Source organism: Diaphorina citri, unplaced genomic scaffold (genome assembly GCF_000475195.1).
Source record: "Diaphorina citri unplaced genomic scaffold, Diaci psyllid genome assembly version 1.1 scaffold162, whole genome shotgun sequence".
Lineage (NCBI taxonomy): Eukaryota > Metazoa > Arthropoda > Insecta > Hemiptera > Psyllidae > Diaphorina > Diaphorina citri.
The window spans coordinates 87,075-106,517 of record NW_007377599.1 but is presented as its reverse complement, the minus strand read 5'-3'; the positions used below and the strand labels follow the sequence as shown (position 1 = coordinate 106,517).

General features: G+C 38.2%; 1 protein-coding gene across 1 annotated transcript in view; it reads left to right on the top strand.

Annotated features, from left to right (window-relative positions):
* LOC103505288 (exostosin-1) overlaps positions 1-16,781 on the top strand; it is a 55,245-nt gene extending 38,464 nt beyond the window's left edge. The window contains exons 3-8 of the mRNA XM_008469619.3: positions 8,776-8,977; positions 11,111-11,230; positions 12,475-12,708; positions 13,277-13,552; positions 14,241-14,491; positions 15,223-16,781. Coding sequence (XP_008467841.1) covers positions 8,776-8,977; positions 11,111-11,230; positions 12,475-12,708; positions 13,277-13,552; positions 14,241-14,491; positions 15,223-15,403 — 1,264 coding nt within the window. The 3' untranslated portion in view covers positions 15,404-16,781. The remainder of the gene's footprint in view (positions 1-8,775; positions 8,978-11,110; positions 11,231-12,474; positions 12,709-13,276; positions 13,553-14,240; positions 14,492-15,222) is intronic.
* The last annotated feature ends 2,662 nt before the right edge of the window (positions 16,782-19,443 follow it).

Here is a 19,443-nt window from a genome sequence, read left to right as displayed (position 1 = left end):
ATACCAAACTTGGTTCTGAATGAACCACTTCTATTCCTCTGTTTCCAGAGTTCCGAGAGACGATTCCTGCTAGCTTGGTAGTCATACGGCCATAGTGAATTTCCAATGTCCCCCTCCCTCTTTTCCCTTCTCTCTATTTTTAAATTTTCTATTTTTATCAAGCTTCACCAAATAATAAAATTTTCGTTTGGATATCGAAAATATTGTTTGCATTAAAAATTAAAGCTAGAAGCTATATATACCTACCTATATTGGAGCATAATCCACATGTATATTAATTTCATAATAATATGCATAATTATGTTCCCCTCGGGCCCTATACACCCCCTTGCCCTCTTGGTCTCAGATCAGCTCCATTGTTTTTATATTAGCCTTTTGATATCATTTTCATATACTAATGTAATTTTTTAATATAGGTACTAAAAATGTGAACATGTACTGGGTTGTCGGTTTGAGTATGTACCAATTTTTTATTTTCCTTATCCTATAGGAAGAAAATTTATCAAGATGGCGATAACAGCTGCTTCTGACAACCAGACTATTGCTCTTGTAATGAAATTTCCCATTAAAAAAGAAAGAAAAAAGTCTGTCTTGGTGCTTAAAAACGTTAGAAGAATCCAGTCTATTGGAATTCTAGAATTCTGGTGGATGAAATTAGTCTTCCCCTATGATAGTAATAGGAAGGAATAAGGATAAATAGAATGGAGTTAAGGGATAGAATAGAGTAGGGATGTAGTTAAGGAATAGAATGGAGTAGAAATGGATTCAAGGAATCGAATGTAGTAGGAAAGGAGTTAAGGAATAGAATGGAGTAGAAATGGAGTTAAAGAATTGAATGGAGTAGGAATAGAGGAGTTAAATAATAAAATGGAGCAGGAATTGAGTTAAGGAATAGAATGGAGTAGAAATAGAGTTAAAGAATAGAATGGACCAGGAATGGAGTAGAAATGGAGTTAAAGAATAAAATGGAGCAGGAATGGAGTTGAGTCGTTTCATTTCTATTCTTACGCCTTTTCTTTATCTCCCTCCTTTTCTCTCCTTCTTCCTCTCTCCCTGTCATCTCCCTCCCTCATATTCTTCTCTCCCTCCCATCCCAATTTCTTTTCTCAACTGTAATATCTCAGGAAAACTTTATGCGAGAATTTTTGACGTTTCTAAACTATAACAATCATAGCCATTTTCTTTATCTCTTTTCTGAGCATCATGGAACGTCATCCAAGTATTTGAGTTTTGAAATGCTTCCTCAGTATCCTCAGGCTTACGACTTGTCGGGCTCTAAATTACTAAATCAGTCATTTATAAAACTTATATTCGTCCTTATTGATAACAGACTGAGTGTGACTGATTTACATATGTGTCCATTTTTATCTCTTTTGAAATACATACCCAGTACCAGGCCCCTATTCGAGATTTCATCAAGGCGGGGGCACCAAATCCGTACAAATTTGGGGGGTGCTCCAAATTTATTCTAGATCAGTACTTTTGATTTATTATTAGTAGGTACATTTGGGGGGGGAATGGCCCTGCCTAGTACCTACTTACCTATCCTATATCGTAAATCTGAACAACTGAAAATCATCTTTGAATCTAAATGTGCCTACCTGCCTGCCCTATGTACTAAGATTTTTTTTTTTTTTTTTTTTTTTTTTTTTTTTTTTTTTTTTTTCAAGGTGCCTTTTTTTGTTATCTTGCGGGATTTCCAGCAAATCTGTGTTGCGGACAGGATTTCAATTAAAGACGCTATAAATAAACCATCCCCCTTATTTTCCCCCACCAAAAATGACCGAGTCCCCCGTTGCTGTATGAGGCCCTTCGCCCTAGGAGTCTAGGAGGTCCCCCAAAAATATTAAGAGAGAGAGAGGGAGAGAGAGAGAGAGAGAGAGAGAGAGAGGGAGAGAGGGAGGGAGAGGCCGAGGGAGGGAGGATGGGAGGAAGAGAGATTTCTGACTTATTACCGTATTGGTAAAATAATACAGGGAAGTAAAGGGAATCCTGACAGATCCTCTAAATATGTATTATCTACTTAGGTATTTATTTTGTTCTCGTCTCTTTGTCTATTCTCCTCTCACTCCCCCCCTTCTATTTCCTCTTCTTCCTCTTGCACTTCCTTCTCTTTAAACTTATGTAATATCTTCACTTCTTAAATCCAGACTCCAGAGCAGATGAAAGACATGTTTGACTCGAAAACAAATCTAAAATCGAAACTGCACACTTGTACACCTACAAAGGATTTGCATTTTCTCTAAAGAAAGTATTCCACATTTTGATGCCAAGCCTCGGTATACATTATAACTTCTAGCATCCTTTTTCCACCCTCCTTGTTCTCCTGTACAATTTACCCTAAACATTTTTTTTTCCTCTCTTACACCTGAAAGCTGGAAGTCTTTACAAAAATCCTTTTTTTCACCAGCCTTTTTCTTTCTCCCTCTTCCTCCCTATCCCCCTCTCCCTCTCTCCCTCCCTCCTACGGGAAATAGGTTTTTCCTATAACACTTGCACTCTGCAATGCGTTTTCCAATAAATAATGATGCCGCTATCTCTTTTTAACGGGCAACAAACTGGCTGTCCAATAGTTTTTTACCTTGATTTGAATTCACGGATATACCTTGATTTGAACCCGGAATCTTTGGCACGGTGGTCAAGTATGTTGACGTATTGACCTACGGTTTCCATTTCCCTTGGGTGTAAAATAAACGAACAACAAAGGGGGAAGATGTTGCTTTGTTCTTTCTATTGTATTTCTTCTTCTTTCTCCTGCTGGACTTTTACCTATCCCCGTGTAAAACGTTCTTTAATTTTGCAAGATCTCAATAACAGGGAAAAGCTTTTTAAATCCTCCGACTCCTTTAACACATTAGTCTTCTTCCTATTCTCCTATTTATTTTTTGTTTACTAAAATTTTCTCTTAGTACCTACACTATCTACTTATGTATCTTATTAGATATGCTCTTTATATTTAGTTGTGCCATTAGTTCATTGCCATCATGACACAGGATTAACCATGTTGAAAAGAATTGAGGAGTCACAAAGGACTAAGGAGTTAGGCAAGGTGTTAGAGCACCACGAAAGGAAAGTTCTAGTTTTCCTATTATACTCCTATTATGAAAGCAGCACTTTACAGTCTGCCCTGTAAAGCTTTTAAAACGATGAATAACACTTTGAGGAGGGGCCATAGATAACCAATATCGGATTACTTAAAATTTATACTCAAGGTAATAAAAACTCTCGGGGTGAGAGGGTCAGGTCAAAACTGCTATGTTTCTACTATTAGGGTAGAAGCGGAGGAAAGATCTCATAAATTGAAGGCTAAATCCTTATTTATAGATCCCCAATGTGTTTATTTACACAAGAACTCTAAGGATACACACAATGTGATGGGCATATGGAAGCCTTTGTAACTCTCCCTCTTATTTATCTAAGGTTGTAAGGAAAGGAAATAATAATAAAAAGGTAAAGAAAGAGGTCCACCCCATAGTTGCTCCATAATGTATAAAGCTAATTAAGTTGTAGGGAGAAAATTGGGGGGAGAAGGAAATATGGCTGTTTTGGGAGAAAAAAAGAACGAACATGGGGCGATTTCACAGGTTTTCTTTTGACTTTATAGAAGGAAAAAGAAAACTCCATAGAAGGCAAATGGCGAACTGTGTGCATTAAAGTTGGACAAAAATGAACATTGGTTATTACCACTGACAAAAAGAACAGTTTCATTAAAGGTTGTACAATGTACATATGCAAAGTCCACATAGTTGGACTGAGTGCTAATCCTGTATTAGCTAGGGCGCACATTGAGCTGCGTTACACAGTCAGGCAGCACAGCCACGCAGTGCAGTTTAGGAAAATTGGAACTGTGTGACACAGTTTACAGCGCACATTGATGAGCAGTTTCTCAGTACGAGGACAGCTTTCTAGGTGTTGGTACCTGTTACCTACGTATTTTAAAAAAGCTTTTTTGTGTTTAAAGATGGCAAATTCTTTTTTAAATATTATGTTGAGCTCTGAATCTGATTCAGATGACGAGTTTTTGTTCCTCTCCAATCTCATACCAGATCTGTTGCTGGTTCTCATATAGTCTGTACCTATCAGAGGTGTCGTACAGAACAGTTTTAACTTGCACTAATGCTATCAACTTCTCTTCAATGTTCTCCATTTTCAAATAATAGGATTTTCAAGGGAAATGCAAAAAAATCAACTCACAAAACAAAGAAGATCAAAATAAACTGCGCGCCTAGAAAAAAACTGCACGCAGATTCTGTGTCACCTCCACAAGTGAGGCAGGCGAGTGACACAGACAAGTGACACGTGCGAGTGCACTGCGTCGTAATGTGCGCGGTAGTATTGAATCCAATGATTTACAAAAACTGCTTTGCTGTGCTGCGTGACTGTGCTGCGTAGCTGCGTCTCAATGTGCGCCGGGCCTTATTCCTCTGTGGTCAATTGTCTTTTGTTTTTCCATTACATAATTATTTGCTGACACCGCAGTTAATTAATTTTGTTTTGACCAACCTTCATGTTGTGCTCATTATTTTACATAATTATTTCCATACATAATAAATGCCATGTGTGGACAAATCGGTATACGTACATGACTTATACATATATTATACCTAGGTACCAATACCAATACTGCACTGAGAGAAAAAATAGTGATAGGGTGACACAAGTTTGGGTGCTCTATTATTGGGTTACGTCCCCTGATTTAGGTGCCGGAACCCAGTCATTCGATTGGATTTTCCAGAACCCTATTACTTAGCAAGTTTACAATCTTACACATCATACTTACGAGATAAATTTAGCTAAGGGATATAAAAAATGGAGGAAAATTGAGAAAAAGCGATAATGTAATCTTCACTTTTTAGCATACATCGCCTCAAGATGTGTATAATATTGTTTACTGAACAAGAAAGAGTGAATTTTAATAGAACACGGAACTTGGGAACTTTTTTTTATGTTTTTCCTCTCAAGAATAGAATAGAATGGAAAAGTTTTTAAGGAAACATGATTGCAAAATTTTGGGAATGTTGTATCGAAGACAATGCCTCGTGGCATTCTGAAAAAAAAGTAGAAATTTAGAAATCTTTCTTTTTAAAAACTGAAAAACCTAATAAGTCTAATAACAATGTAGGTATTGGTACCTACCTAAATGTCTTGAAGAACTCAGTTGTTTATTGTTGGTATTGGTATTTTACAATACTAGCTAGTTGATAATCGGAAAACGTTAAAGGGAGAAGCCAAAATACAAAAGCAATTAACTACTAGCCTGTGAAATGTAAAGCAATAAAAAAAAGCTGTACAAAACAGGACAAATTCTAGAGCAGTGGTTCCCAACCTTTTTTAGACAAATACCCCTTTTTAAGCTCAAATTTAGCCATTACCCCCCCTCCCCCCCCCTAAAAAGTAAAGCACAGAAATAGCTATAGATAGGGAAAGAACAAGTACATACATATTGAAATTGTACCCAGTTGGTCAGTAGGATTTTTATTTTTATTATTATTATTTTTTTTTTATTATTTATTAAATTATTAAATTTAACACATTTTCAATAGGTAAGTAGAACAAAAGCACACAGTGCATATCTCAGAGGTTTTACATCGAGGTTTTAAGGGTCCGTTCACATCGTCACATAAATTTCCTTCATCCCATCTTTTTTTCTATATCTTTTGTTTTTTGTTTTTTCACTTAGCGTTTAGTTCTTTTTACCCCTCGAAAAAGTGTATTTTACCCCTCGGGGGGTAAATACCCCCAGGTTGGGAACCAATGTTCTAGAGGGAGACAAGAGGGGAGGAGAGAGAGAGAAGGAGGGAATGGGTTCACAAGTGACGTACAAAAAATTGTCTTCAATACATTTTCGCACTAATTACATTGAAATTTATCAAGATGGCGATAACAGCTGCTTCTGACAACCAGACTATTGCTCTTGTAATGAAATTTCCCATTAAAAAAGAAAGAAAAAAGTCTGTCTTGGTGCTTAAAAACGTTAGAAGAATCCAGTCTATTGGAATTCTAGAATTCTGGTGGATGAAATTAGTCTTCCCCTATGATAGTAATAGGAAGGAATAAGGATAAATAGAATGGAGTTAAGGGATAGAATAGAGTAGGGATGTAGTTAAGGAATAGAATGGAGTAGAAATGGATTCAAGGAATCGAATGTAGTAGGAAAGGAGTTAAGGAATAGAATGGAGTAGAAATGGAGTTAAAGAATTGAATGGAGTAGGAATAGAGGAGTTAAATAATAAAATGGAGCAGGAATTGAGTTAAGGAATAGAATGGAGTAGAAATAGAGTTAAAGAATAGAATGGACCAGGAATGGAGTAGAAATGGAGTTAAAGAATAAAATGGAGCAGGAATGGAGTTGAGTCGTTTCATTTCTATTCTTACGCCTTTTCTTTATCTCCCTCCTTTTCTCTCCTTCTTCCTCTCTCCCTGTCATCTCCCTCCCTCATATTCTTCTCTCCCTCCCATCCCAATTTCTTTTCTCAACTGTAATATCTCAGGAAAACTTTATGCGAGAATTTTTGACGTTTCTAAACTATAACAATCATAGCCATTTTCTTTATCTCTTTTCTGAGCATCATGGAACGTCATCCAAGTATTTGAGTTTTGAAATGCTTCCTCAGTATCCTCAGGCTTACGACTTGTCGGGCTCTAAATTACTAAATCAGTCATTTATAAAACTTATATTCGTCCTTATTGATAACAGACTGAGTGTGACTGATTTACATATGTGTCCATTTTTATCTCTTTTGAAATACATACCCAGTACCAGGCCCCTATTCGAGATTTCATCAAGGCGGGGGCACCAAATCCGTACAAATTTGGGGGGTGCTCCAAATTTATTCTAGATCAGTACTTTTGATTTATTATTAGTAGGTACATTTGGGGGGGGAATGGCCCAGCCTAGTACCTACTTACCTATCCTATATCGTAAATCTGAACAACTGAAAATCATCTTTGAACCTAAATGTGCCTACCTGCCTGTCCTATGTACTAAGATTTTTAAGTGCCTAGTTTAATGTCCAATCCCATATGTATAGTGACATGTGCTGACTGCTTTATATTTCCTGTGTGTTCCAAAAATGAATAAAACGTATAATAAAACAAAGTTGTCTTCATAAGTACTTGCATACGAGTATCTATCTTTACGTATACATTCTATATACATATGCCTAGTGCTTGAGGAAATGAAGAATCAACACTCATCTTCAAGCCTCCCCCATTCAGGCAATAAAACAGGCTAAATATATTTGTAGAACGACCGTGCAGGCGAAAGAGAGAAATAAATGAAGCCCATGTTGACTCAGTCTGTGGTGTTCTGTTATGCCCTATGTACTAAGATTTTTAAGTGCCTAGTTTAATGTCCAATCCCATATGTATAGTGACATGTGCTGACTGCTTTATATTTCCTGAGTGTTCCAAAAATGATTAAAACGTATAATAAAACAAAGTTGTCTTCATAAGTCCTTGGATACGAGTATCTATACTATCTCTCTATAAGTATATACGTAGGTGCATTTTACATATGCTTAGTGCTTGAGGAAATGAAGAATCAACACTCATCTCCAAGCCTCCCCCATTCAGGCAATAAAACAGGCTAAGTATATTTGTAGAACGACCGTGCAGGCGAAAGAGAGAAATAAATGAAGCCCATGTTGACTCAGTCTGTGGTGTTCTGTTGAGTTTTATATATGTTATCAAGAAGATGTGAAGATTGACACAGCACATGAGGGCAAATATCTTTCTGTACTACAGAATCTGTAGGTATGGCAGATTGACGTTACCTCCTAGGCCTATGCTTATGCTCTATGAATTATTAAGCTGTGTCCACACATAAATAGTCGATTGACATCGACTGGAACCCATATAAAGTAGGTGGGATCTTAGAATTTTGATGGAATGATCAAATAATATGTCCCTTTTGACAGAACCTCTTACATGGTACAAAATTCCTTGGGCATTAACCTCTCCTAAGGAGTTTCCTTCGACTTGAGAGTGTATTATTCTGAATATCCGTTCAAATTTGAACGTTTGAGAACATCATTGAATTTTAAAGTCCATTCAAGTTTAGTGGACAGTCGTTTTTTGTCTGGAAAAAAATTCATCCCCAGTATACCGTGCTATAGCATAAGCTAGATGAGAATGTCCGAAGGTGTAATCAAGCGAGCAGAAACAAGATTCTCCCCATCCCACTTTTACTTTTTATTTTATGCTACACTAATCTAATATTATAACTTTTAGAACGAAAAAAACTTTCCTCTTGTTTTAATCTTGAAAGACTTGCTGGATCAATAATATAAAAACTGAGAGGGAAGTGAAATTCTGGACTCTGTTATAACAGAGAAGTGGGTTAGAATTAGTATGAGTGAGTGAGTCAGTCAGTCAGTCAGTGAGTCAGTTACACAAGGGGCTGTATATATTTAGGATTCAACATATTAAATGGGGAAATGTGCACCTTTCCAATCTTTCCATTAAAGGATTTTCTAGGGCGAAAATTCGGCGGGAATAGAACCCGAGGACTCTATGATGGAAGATGGAATACTTGTTATAGGTTCGCAGGTTTTATTGTGTTTCCGTATATAATAAATTATATTTGATTTTTGAAAAGATTTCACTGCTGAACTAATATTATTTATCCATGCCTATCCGGGGGAAAAGTTTGGTCAGAAAATCCCCCCTCTCGGGATTTGACCCCACCCTATCACGTGTAAACCTGTTACTATTCCGTCATTTTTCACATGTAAACCTTTTATTAATGTTCCATCGTTTCCCTCTGTGTTTCAGATATGACTTCCAAGTGCTCCTGCACAACTCGACATTCTGTCTGGTGCCCCGGGGCAGACGTCTGGGGTCATTCCGCTTCTTGGAAACCCTACAGGCGGGTTGTATACCGGTTATTCTCTCCAATGGATGGGTGCTCCCGTTTGACCAGGTGATCGATTGGAGTAAGGCCGCTGTTTGGGCAGACGAGCGGCTACTTTTACAGGTTCGTAGATTCGTATCAGCTTAACCCATCCCTTGGGGCAATTGCCCCACCACCTAAGTGGGCTTTTTGTATGGAGATAAGCTGGTTCCTAACTAAGTTCAAAGATCTGCGCGATCTTCAGTAGCTTTTTGGTACTACTACAGGTTTGTATTGCAGCTACTTCCCGGTTGAACCAAAGGGTAGACTAATTCGTTATTGGGTGACATTTTTCCTTCGAAATTTGGCGTGATCTCACGTGACGTGATAGTAGTGTGGCTGTACTGAACGAGATTGCCTATAATATTATGGGAAAACTTTAAACTACATCTTTCTGACTCCCCATAAACGTTACGTGATGATAGTGTGTTTCTACCTCACGAGTCTACCAAAAGCTATCGGTTTTAGGTTTCTTATAGTCCGTTGTCCAATTTTCAAACCTATTTTTTACGCACACCCTGTTTTCGACTAGATATTATACTTAAGTGGCAACTTATTCCACTTTGGAATACAAATGTACACATTTACATTCTAAAAAAAATCATTAGCAAGAAGTAAACGAAAGAATTAAGTCGAGATTTTCTCTAAAGTTCAAAACGATGTCGAGGAAAAGGAGAAATTATTATCGCTGTTATTTTCTCGGCGGGAAATGGCACTTTAAACATTTTAAACTCTTTAACCTATTTCCATCTTCATTTTCTTCCCCTGTTAAGCCGTTCTTAGATTAAAGGTGTCTTTTATTGCCAGTTTTATTTTGTTGGATAATAGTCTTACTTTTAATATTAAAACCACGTCATTAGATACAAATCAGATTTTCTTATGATTAGTATGCAATTATGCATTAAAAAAAAAGGTTTTGCTTCCACTAGAAAATCTAGGAATAGATGTTTCCTTCTGATAGAAGTTACATTTTAATTGGAATACTAGGAACTAGGGGGTAGAAGGTATAGATTTCGTCCCGTAAATTAAATCACCCCCTAGCTCTCAGGGTAGTTGAGTAAAAACTTTTGCATAGATGGATTGGGTAACTTTGTGAAGGTCCAGGAAATAACCTGTGAACTTGTAAAAGTTGTCTTACTTTTAAAAGCTTTTGTTTTGTCTTCATTTCGGCCAAGGTACATCAGGTATACAAAATTAATAGGTACGATAGCGCTCCGCCCCGCCAAGTTAAAATGCCAGAGTTACCAAGTTCTCTTGCATCTCACATTAGAAATGTATTTTGAATTGAATATTTCATCCAGCAAAATCCCTTATTTATTACGTTATTACATATGTCAATAAGGCTAGCTGTGTGAATTATCTTCAGCAAGATGGTTTTAAATAAAAATGTCTCTCTGTACCAAAACACAACACGTAGCCAAGACTTCGCAAGGGCTAAAACTGCTTTCACCTTAAAGCTTATCGTCATTATTAATCTAACAATTAAGAAGGAAAATAGAAAGCCTGCATAAGTTCAGAACGTGACGAGATCCCTGTAGCGTAATGCACACGCTGTGGAGTTTGACACAAAGCTTAAGGGGGAATAGAAAAAGTGAAATAATAATAATAATACTTTTTACTTTCTATTTTAAAAAAGGTTTGATAGAGGGAACTGTAACTGTTAAGGTCTTATCGTCCCGAAACCGAAGTGAGAAGGAAGACAGAATAGGAGAAAGCCAGCCGTTCCGAGAACGAACATTATCCGTTCAGGATAAAATCCGACCGGGCGGGAATCGAACCCGCGGCCAGCGCTTACAAGACGCGCTACCAACCAAGCTAACTAGGTTGGCTAGAAAAACCCCAAAAATGTAATCTTCATCCCATTAAAATCGTAAAATACATAAGACCTTGTTTAGACTGCTGGGGTGAAGGGACTTGCTAGTCCTATTTGAGCAGGATAAACAAGGTATATTCTATTCCAGTGATTCCCAAACTGGGATCCGCAGCCTCCGAGGGGGCCTTGAAGGACTCATAAAAGGACGGGAAGATCACATAAAATTCAGTAAAGGGGCCACGGAGCGTCCACAATTTTTACTTTTTTTTTTAAGGGCCGCTTTGAAAAACGTTTGGGAACTGCTGCTTTATTCTAATGGAGGAGGAAGAAGGTATGTTCTGTTCTAGTCTGTTCTATTGGAGCACAATAAACAATAACAATTTGTTTTATTCTATTTATTTCAGGTTCCTGATACGGTGCGAAGTATATCGGCGACCCAAGTGTTGGCAGCTAGACAGCAAACACAAGTCCTGTGGGAGAGGTACTTCTCCTCCATTGAGAAAATTGTGTTCACCACTTTTGAGGTACAGTCTAGTTTTAGCTCTTTTAGGCGTTCTCAATATATACGTAAGTATAAGTAGTGCTTTGTTTAGACTGCCAGCTTAGAACAAGTTGTTCCATTATACTAACAGTTTAATAGAGCACCTCTTTACTGATATATACTTTTGTTTACAAATGAAATAAAAATAACTCTACTTCTCTGCTCCCTCTACTCTACTAAACACTCAGACCTCCATTGTTATCTGGTCGATTTCTCATGAGAATAAAATTCCTTGGCCGGGATTGATCCGGCGTCCTCCTATTTACCAGGCGAGCGTCTTGACCACTACGCCACCGAGGTAGAACTTCGCCCAATCTCGTAAATCCTCTAGGATTTTTATCCCTCCTAGGGATATTTTATCCACAATATAATTTGAGAATTTGACCCAAGTTAAAATGCCAGAGTTACCAAGTTCTCTTGCATCTCACATTAGAAATGTATTTTGAATTGAATATTTCATCCAGCAAAATCCCTCATTTATTAGGTTATTACATATGTCAATAAGGCTAGCCGTGTGAATTATCCACAGCAAGATGGTTTTAAATATATATGTCTCTCTGTACCAAAACACAACACGTAGCTTCGCAAGGGCAGTAGAATAGAATAGACCTTGTTTATCCTGCTGGGATAAGTCCCTTTTCCCCTGCAGTCTAACCAAGGTCTTATATATTTGACACATTATGGGGAGTACATTTTACAAAATAAACACCCTGATTAAATTAAAAGAAAAAAAGTAATAACAGCAATAAAAGGAAAAAAAGAAATGATAATAAAACAATAGTACCTAGGTGACTAAGAAAGTAAAAAATTGAGTAGTAAGCCTAGCACATCTAGAAGTGGGTTAGAATTAGTATGAGTGAGTGAGTGAGTGAGTCAGTTACACAAGGGGCTGTATATATTTAGGATAAGTACCCGAATGATGCATGTCATGCAGGTACTTGAGGAACTTCATGTTTGATAGACTAATAAAAGTATCTTCAAATAATAATGAGAGAGAAAAGTGAACAAAGTTCTCAAGTGACCAATTTCATCTTGGAGTCAGTCAGTCAGTCAGTCAGTTACACAAGGGGCTGTATATATTTAGGACTCGCACTTCGTGCTCGGGAGGGGGGCTGCGAACCTCTGAATTTGACCACAGTAATAATTAGTAGCCTACCGGTGGAGTAAAGGGACTTTTCAGTCCTATGCGAGCACTATTATTATGAATTTCGTTTCCCCCCTCTACAGATTATTCGGGATCGTCTGCCTCGTCAGAAAACCAAGACAGGTCTCACTTGGAATTGGTCACCAGGGGCGCTGCTAGTTCACTCTCAGTTCTCCGATTCGACAGCTGACTATCCGTTCTACGCTAGCTTCGAACCGAATGCCTCTGAACAGTTTACCGCCATTATCTACGCTCAGCTGGGCACTTCCTTGTACAAAGTCATTCGAAACGTGGCCCACAGTCAGTATGTTAGTAGGGTAAGTTAAAGTTCCTTCTTCCTTTTGAGCATATTACGTTTACGTAATTATGTAACTAGCGGCGATATCAATCAAAAAAATCAAATCATGAATCTTTGTGGTAAAGCAGAGAGCTTTTTCACAAATTTTGTGGGTATCACAGCATTATTAAATGTCTCCTTTACTATTAATTTTCATCTAATCATATCATCAATTTACACTGGTAATTCCGCCACTGGTCGCTACTCAATGAAGTACCTACTCACTTGTCCTCACGAGGCTGAGTGCACCCCGAACTCGAAGAACAGAGTAAAAAAAAACTTCGACCCCGCCGGTAATCGAACCCGGACCTCCGGAGTGCAAAACTACTGTAATACCCACTCAGCCACCGAGTAATAGTAAACAATTCCTTGCTTCCTCATTTCCAGATAATCGTCCTGTGGAGCAGCCCAGACAAGCCGGTGCCTGCCTTTCTCTCGCGTCACAACGCAACGCTCCCTCCCATTCACATCCTCACTCACATCACGGACATTTCACATCGCTTCCTCCATGAGTAATAGTAAACAATTCCTTGCTTCCTCATTTCCAGATAATCGTCCTGTGGAGCAGCCCAGACAAGCCGGTGCCTGCCTTTCTCTCCCGTCACAACGCAACGCTCCCTCCCATTCACATCCTCACTCACATCACGGACATTTCACATCGCTTCCTCCACACTTCTCTAGTCACTACGAACGCCGTGCTCAGTTTGGACGAAGACGCAACCCTCAACACAGACGAGATAGATTTCGCGTTTCATGTGTGGAAGTCGTTCCCGGAGCGAATTGTCGGATATCCTGCCCGCTCGCATTTCTGGGATGATGCCAAGGTAGGTAGAGAGCCAAGGTATTGGGTATCCTTGAAGAGATGATGAAAGCTTTAGGAGGTTTCGCCAAGTTGGAGTAAGGTAGGAGGTTTCTCAAGGTTGCTTTAGGAGGTTTCGTAAGGTTGGAGTAAGGTAGGAGGTTTCGCAAGGTTGGAGTAAGGTAGGAGGTTTCGCAAGGTTGCTTTAGGAGGTTTCGTAGAAGCTTAGCCCATCCTTTAGGGCTGCCCCTACACCTAAGTCTCGCAGTGGACTTTTTGTGTATATTAGGAGTGTTGATGGAGGGAACTTTAACTACTGAGGTCTCATCGTCCCAAGTCGAAGAGAGAGGGAGGGTAGGATAAGAGAGCCAGCCGTTCCGAGAACGAACCTTCTCTGTTGACTATAAAGTCCACTCCGTGCGGTAATCGAACCCGCAACCTAGCGCTTACAAGGCAGGCGCGCTATTCTCCAAGCTTACTGGGTTACCCAATGTCTTATTTACTCGTACTTGTGCGATGCTGTGCAAAGTAAACAACGGTAGTGAAAAGGAAGTTTGTGAATTTACTTGGAACATTGTCTTTATTTGAACTCTCTGGAGGAATAAATAATAAGAGGCTCTCTTATTACAAAACGAGCATATTCTTCATTCTCCCTGTAAGTACTTGTGTACTTTTATGGACCTATATTATAAATAATTCACTTCTTTCTCCAGAACTCGTGGGGTTACACTTCCAAGTGGACCAATGACTATTCCATAGTCCTCACGGGTGCAGCATTCTATCACCGGTATTACAACTACCTCTACTCTCATTGGCTCTCCCCGCTGCTACTCAAGACAGTGGCTCAGTCTCACAACTGTGAAGACATCCTGATGAACTTCCTAGTGAGCCATGTGACCAGGCGACCCCCTATCAAGGTGACGGGGCGGAAACACTACAAGGAGACCAGCGGGGGAGGATCTAGGTAAGATGATAATGGGGGAGAACAAAAATTCTCTTTAATCCATAAGAGCCGAACTTTTTTCCCCATTGGGTCTTGCTGAAATTTAACCACTTCTAACTCCGGACCGGTACTAAGACTACTGACTAAATATGTCAAATAATAGTGAAAATAGTACGAAATTTAGTTTTCTAACTATTAGACAAATACCCGATGCACTCTGACATGGATCGACTGTATACTAGCGAAAAAGAAGGAAGGGTTTGGTCATGTTTGGTGTGACTTTAATGTAGGCCTCGGCTCTCATGGGTTAAGGTAGAAACACACTACCTAGCATCACGTCACGTGAGCTCATGGGGAGTCAGAAAGATGTGGTTCAAAGTTTTCCCATATTTGTAGGTAATTTCGTTCATGATAACCACACTGCCCTCACGTGACGTGATAGTAGTGTAGCAGGACAGCTATAAAAGACACAATACTTTCCATTTACGTGCTAAGCTGCTGGGTCAACACGAGAAGCCGTTGAAATATTTACATTTTGCAATCGAAAACGAGTGCTAATTTTTGTCGCTACGATGCATGGTGGAATTCGTCGAACCTGGGACCTTCTACATGCCAAGCATGCACGTTACCACTGACACAACCGTGCCCCAAGCTGTGTCCACATAATATAGTCGATCGACGAAGTGAAGAGGTGAATCCATGTCGAGGTAGTTTGTGTGGACACAGCTTTACATTTCTTCTAATCATTTCAGATCCCCGTGGAATGATCCCGATCATTTCATTCAGCGTCAGACCTGTCTCAACACGTTCGCTGCTGTGTTTGGCTACATGCCGCTCCTGCGCTCTCACATGAGGCTAGATCCTGTCCTGTACAAAGACCCCGTGTCCAACCTGAGGAAGAAATACCGCCAGATGGAGCTAGTGTTTAGCTAGCATATGGAAAACATGTAATAAGAGTTAGTATTTAACTGGTGTGTGGAAACCATTTACCCCTTAATAGAGTTAGTAACTTCATATGTATAACTAGTTTCGAAAGCGGAAACGGGTGTATTTATTTACATTTGTATAACATTCCTTGCTTTTACTGCTAGCACAAGATGAAAGCCATTTTCTCAAGTAGTCCAAAGATAGACTTGGTGGGTTCTATTAGCAGTCATGACTCACTGCTTACCACATACATGCATAACCCTAACTGATATAAGGGGCCTTGGCAGTTATACGGGAATGTAACTGTAAAACTGGCAAGGTTTTAGTGACGGGGGTTTTACCCTTCATTCGGTGACAAGCTACCGGCCTACTCACATTAACCTCACCCAGCCTGAGTGGGACCGGGATAACCCAGCAGCACACCTATTTGTAGGTTGTTTACATACATGTGGATAGTTAACCTCTACTTACTCAACTGATGCCATGACTATTTTAAGCAATGATATAAGATTGCCAGTGTAGCTAAGAACTTGACGAATGATTATCCTATGGGGAAATTCAACTGTATCCACCTTTCCTCCAGAGAATAGGTGTCTACAATGGCTCTCTTTCTACTATTAATTTTCTCTTTCTCATAAGACTGGTTTTTTGTTAGTTTTAAGTGTTATAAAGACTTTTATTTATTTTCTAAGTTCAATAGTATAAATATTTATTAGGTAGAAATATAAAATTAATTTATTAGATACCTTAATATAATTTATTTTGGAGGTGAGAATATTATGAAACGAACGCAATTGAGGGTTTCCCTAATCGAAGAAATTACTTTCAATCTGAAGGTTGGTGGTTTGAGTCCGAATTAAGTCGTAAATTTTAGCTTGGTGTAATAATTGAGGAACTAACACAAGCACTCATTCTTAATGTAGAACATACGTAATAATATTCCCTTCAAAATATTGCACAGATCCTAAGTAAGTTCCCTTAAACCACTAAGCTTGTTCGTAAATCATAAACCCACCGACTTGGTCCCTCAAAGAACTTTTATAAACCACCTCATGTAATCTGTACATAAATGATCGTTTGTGAAGAACATTATTGCTCAAAATGACCTCTTCAAATGTGGAGTCAAGTATTGAAATTGTATGTGTCAAATAAATATTTTACTGTGTAAAATCATGGTGCTAGATCTCGATAACCCTTTGATTCGTATGCAAAGATCATCCTGTCAAACTAAGAGATATCAAGCACTAACAAGCAATTAAACTAAAGAAGGTATAGATTTAAATAAAACTACCGAAATCCGAGATCATTTTTAGAAGAAACCTTTGAGCTCTAATGACCTAAACAATAATTGATGATAGTATAAAAAAGGAAGAAAAATACCCACTGAATTTTGAAATTATTATACCTATATCAACAATATATATATAAAAAAAAACACCCAAACAGGTTCTACTACTATTTGGTAGAACTTATATGGGTGTTTTAACCAGATTATAAATAAAAAATTACAGAAGACAAGATAGGCGGGTGTAGGTGCAAGTAAAGAAAAGGAACAAAGGGTTGATGTACTTGATGTCACATTTCCTCACGGGTAAAGTGCTGCCATCTATCAGAAAATAGATTAACTCGATGCGTTTTCCTGTTTTTATGGAGAGCACTATTCCCCTTAATAAGAAAATTTATGAAAAAAAAAAAAAAAAAATAATAATAATAATAAAATAAAAATAAATAAAAAAAAGTAACTTAGCCATATTCTATGTTCATAGATACTAATTTATAATTCTGTGTTCTATTTTACAGAATCGACACTCCATATGCATATACTGTATTGTACTCTTTTCAATATTAATTTATTAATGTTATGTTTTTTTGTTCGGTTAATTTTGTTGATTCCAGTTTTATTATTGATTTATGTTAATTATTTGTTATGTTCTTTTTTTTACTGTTAGATAGGAAGGTACCTAACTACACCCTTATTATTCCATGTCATTTTATTTTAGGTATTATTATGAAATTTATTAGTATCACAATAGGCGTGTTTTCCGGAGATCCCAGGTTCAAAGTTTTTTTGAACCTGAACTTGGATTTTGAGTAGCTGTTTTGTATCACCGAAATTCACATAAAAAACGACAGTATAAACAGTTGTAGCAACAAATGTTGACATTATTATAATAACGTTTTAAGGTCCGGGCACACAAAACCGTACCAAGCAGCCCGTACCGACATAGGTACGGTTGTTTGGATTGTTGGGCGTGCTACGGCAAAAAAGACAAGAACGTGTCGGAACACACATAACCGCACCAGGACGCTACGGTGCTGACGCGGTTGCGGTGATGTTTGTCCCGGTCAAATCACTTGTTTTTTCGCCCAGCACATCCAACTTTTTTTTCTTCGCCTTTTCCCGTGTTCAGACGCGGTCGACGTTTTTCGTCAGCCTCTCAATCAGCCCTAACTAGGGTGATTGCTTTGAGCTGACATTTGGTTTTGGCTACAAATTTTACGAGTTGATTCGGGCTGGTATACTCCCCGTTTAAAGTCCCCCAGCCCTAACACATCCAAAACTCGGCCGTATGTCGGCGCGGGCTCGATGCGATTATGTGTGTCCCGACTTTTTATTCATGTTTTATTCTTACTTACATATCCTGGTAAATATTGAGATCCAATTTTGTTATACAATAAAAATACAAACCCTAAAATGTCAATCCACTACGTGCTTCCAGGGGTAGTTTTAATGAGTATGCAGTAAGCCAGTAAGTAACAGGCGTGACCATCATAATTTTGACTCTCCTTCAGCTATTATACCAAAAGAGTAAAAAGGAATTTTGCATTTCCCCATTGTCATTACGATGGCCTTTTGCTGCACGTGAGCAGAAAAACTCTTCTTGATGTAGGCAAGTATTTATTGATTGTAGCATTGGGAAGTACCAAATCTCTCTCACTAATTTTTTTTGTCACTGTCCGCTATTTTCTTTTTTTTTTAATTTGAAGAAACTATAGTGTCATTTGAAGATATAATTTTAGTCAAACAGTGTGATAAACGTCACAAAATGCATTTCACTTTTGTACATTTAGGTATTTTATTTGACTTCATTTGTTTTAAGCGACGACTATTATAATGAATTTTATTTAAATTAAATGAAAGAGATGATAAATTATAACTTAACGTATTTGTTTTCTCCTTGCTTTTCTCTTGTTTTCCAGGTGAGTGTCTTGACCACTACTACACGGTAATCAATTGAACTGAAAGGGTTAGCCTAGTTAGCCTGAAAGTAGCGTACCTGACTTGTAAAAACGATAAGATTCGTAAATTCGTGTATCTAATGTTCATTCTCGGAATTGCTGGCTTTCTCTTCTCCTGCCCAATCTCTATTTATGGCATAGAAAAAAAGATGGAAAACACAAAAACTCCGTTTTTCTCGTAAACGGTAGGTAAAAACGGAAATTTTAAGGGTAGTAATAGCATAACGTATAGAAATACGATATGGTATTAACAGTAACGTAGACCAAGCTGGTTGTGGCTCGTCAGAAAGTCGAAATTTCACCTAGGCCGGGCCCACTTTTGTTGTACGGTAATTCGCTGGACATGTGCGGTAAAAAATTCTAATTTCCCGCCAACTTTACACGCAAAAAGTCCGACGTTGTCCTACGATGGCCCTGTTCATAACCACGGCCTGAACAGGGCTGAGATGAGCTCGGACGACGTGAGATAACTGTTCCGGCGGCAATTTTTAAAATTCATTTTATATTTATTTTTGTTTGCTTTGTAATTTGCTTGTTTTTATTAGCTAATATAAATGAAAAGTATAATATAAACGTGCAAACTAAAGATAAAAAGTAAAAAATGAATTCAGATTGTACAAGTTGCGGAAAAAAAATCAAAAATTCGAATTTCCCGCCAACTTTACACGCAAAAAGTCCGACGATGTCCTACGATGGCCCTGTTCATAACCACGGCCTCGGCGTGCGGTAGTTATGTAGTTGTTTATGTAGTTGTTTACACTTGGCAACACTGCTTTTAATCTCACAAAAAAGTAAAATAAGTAAAA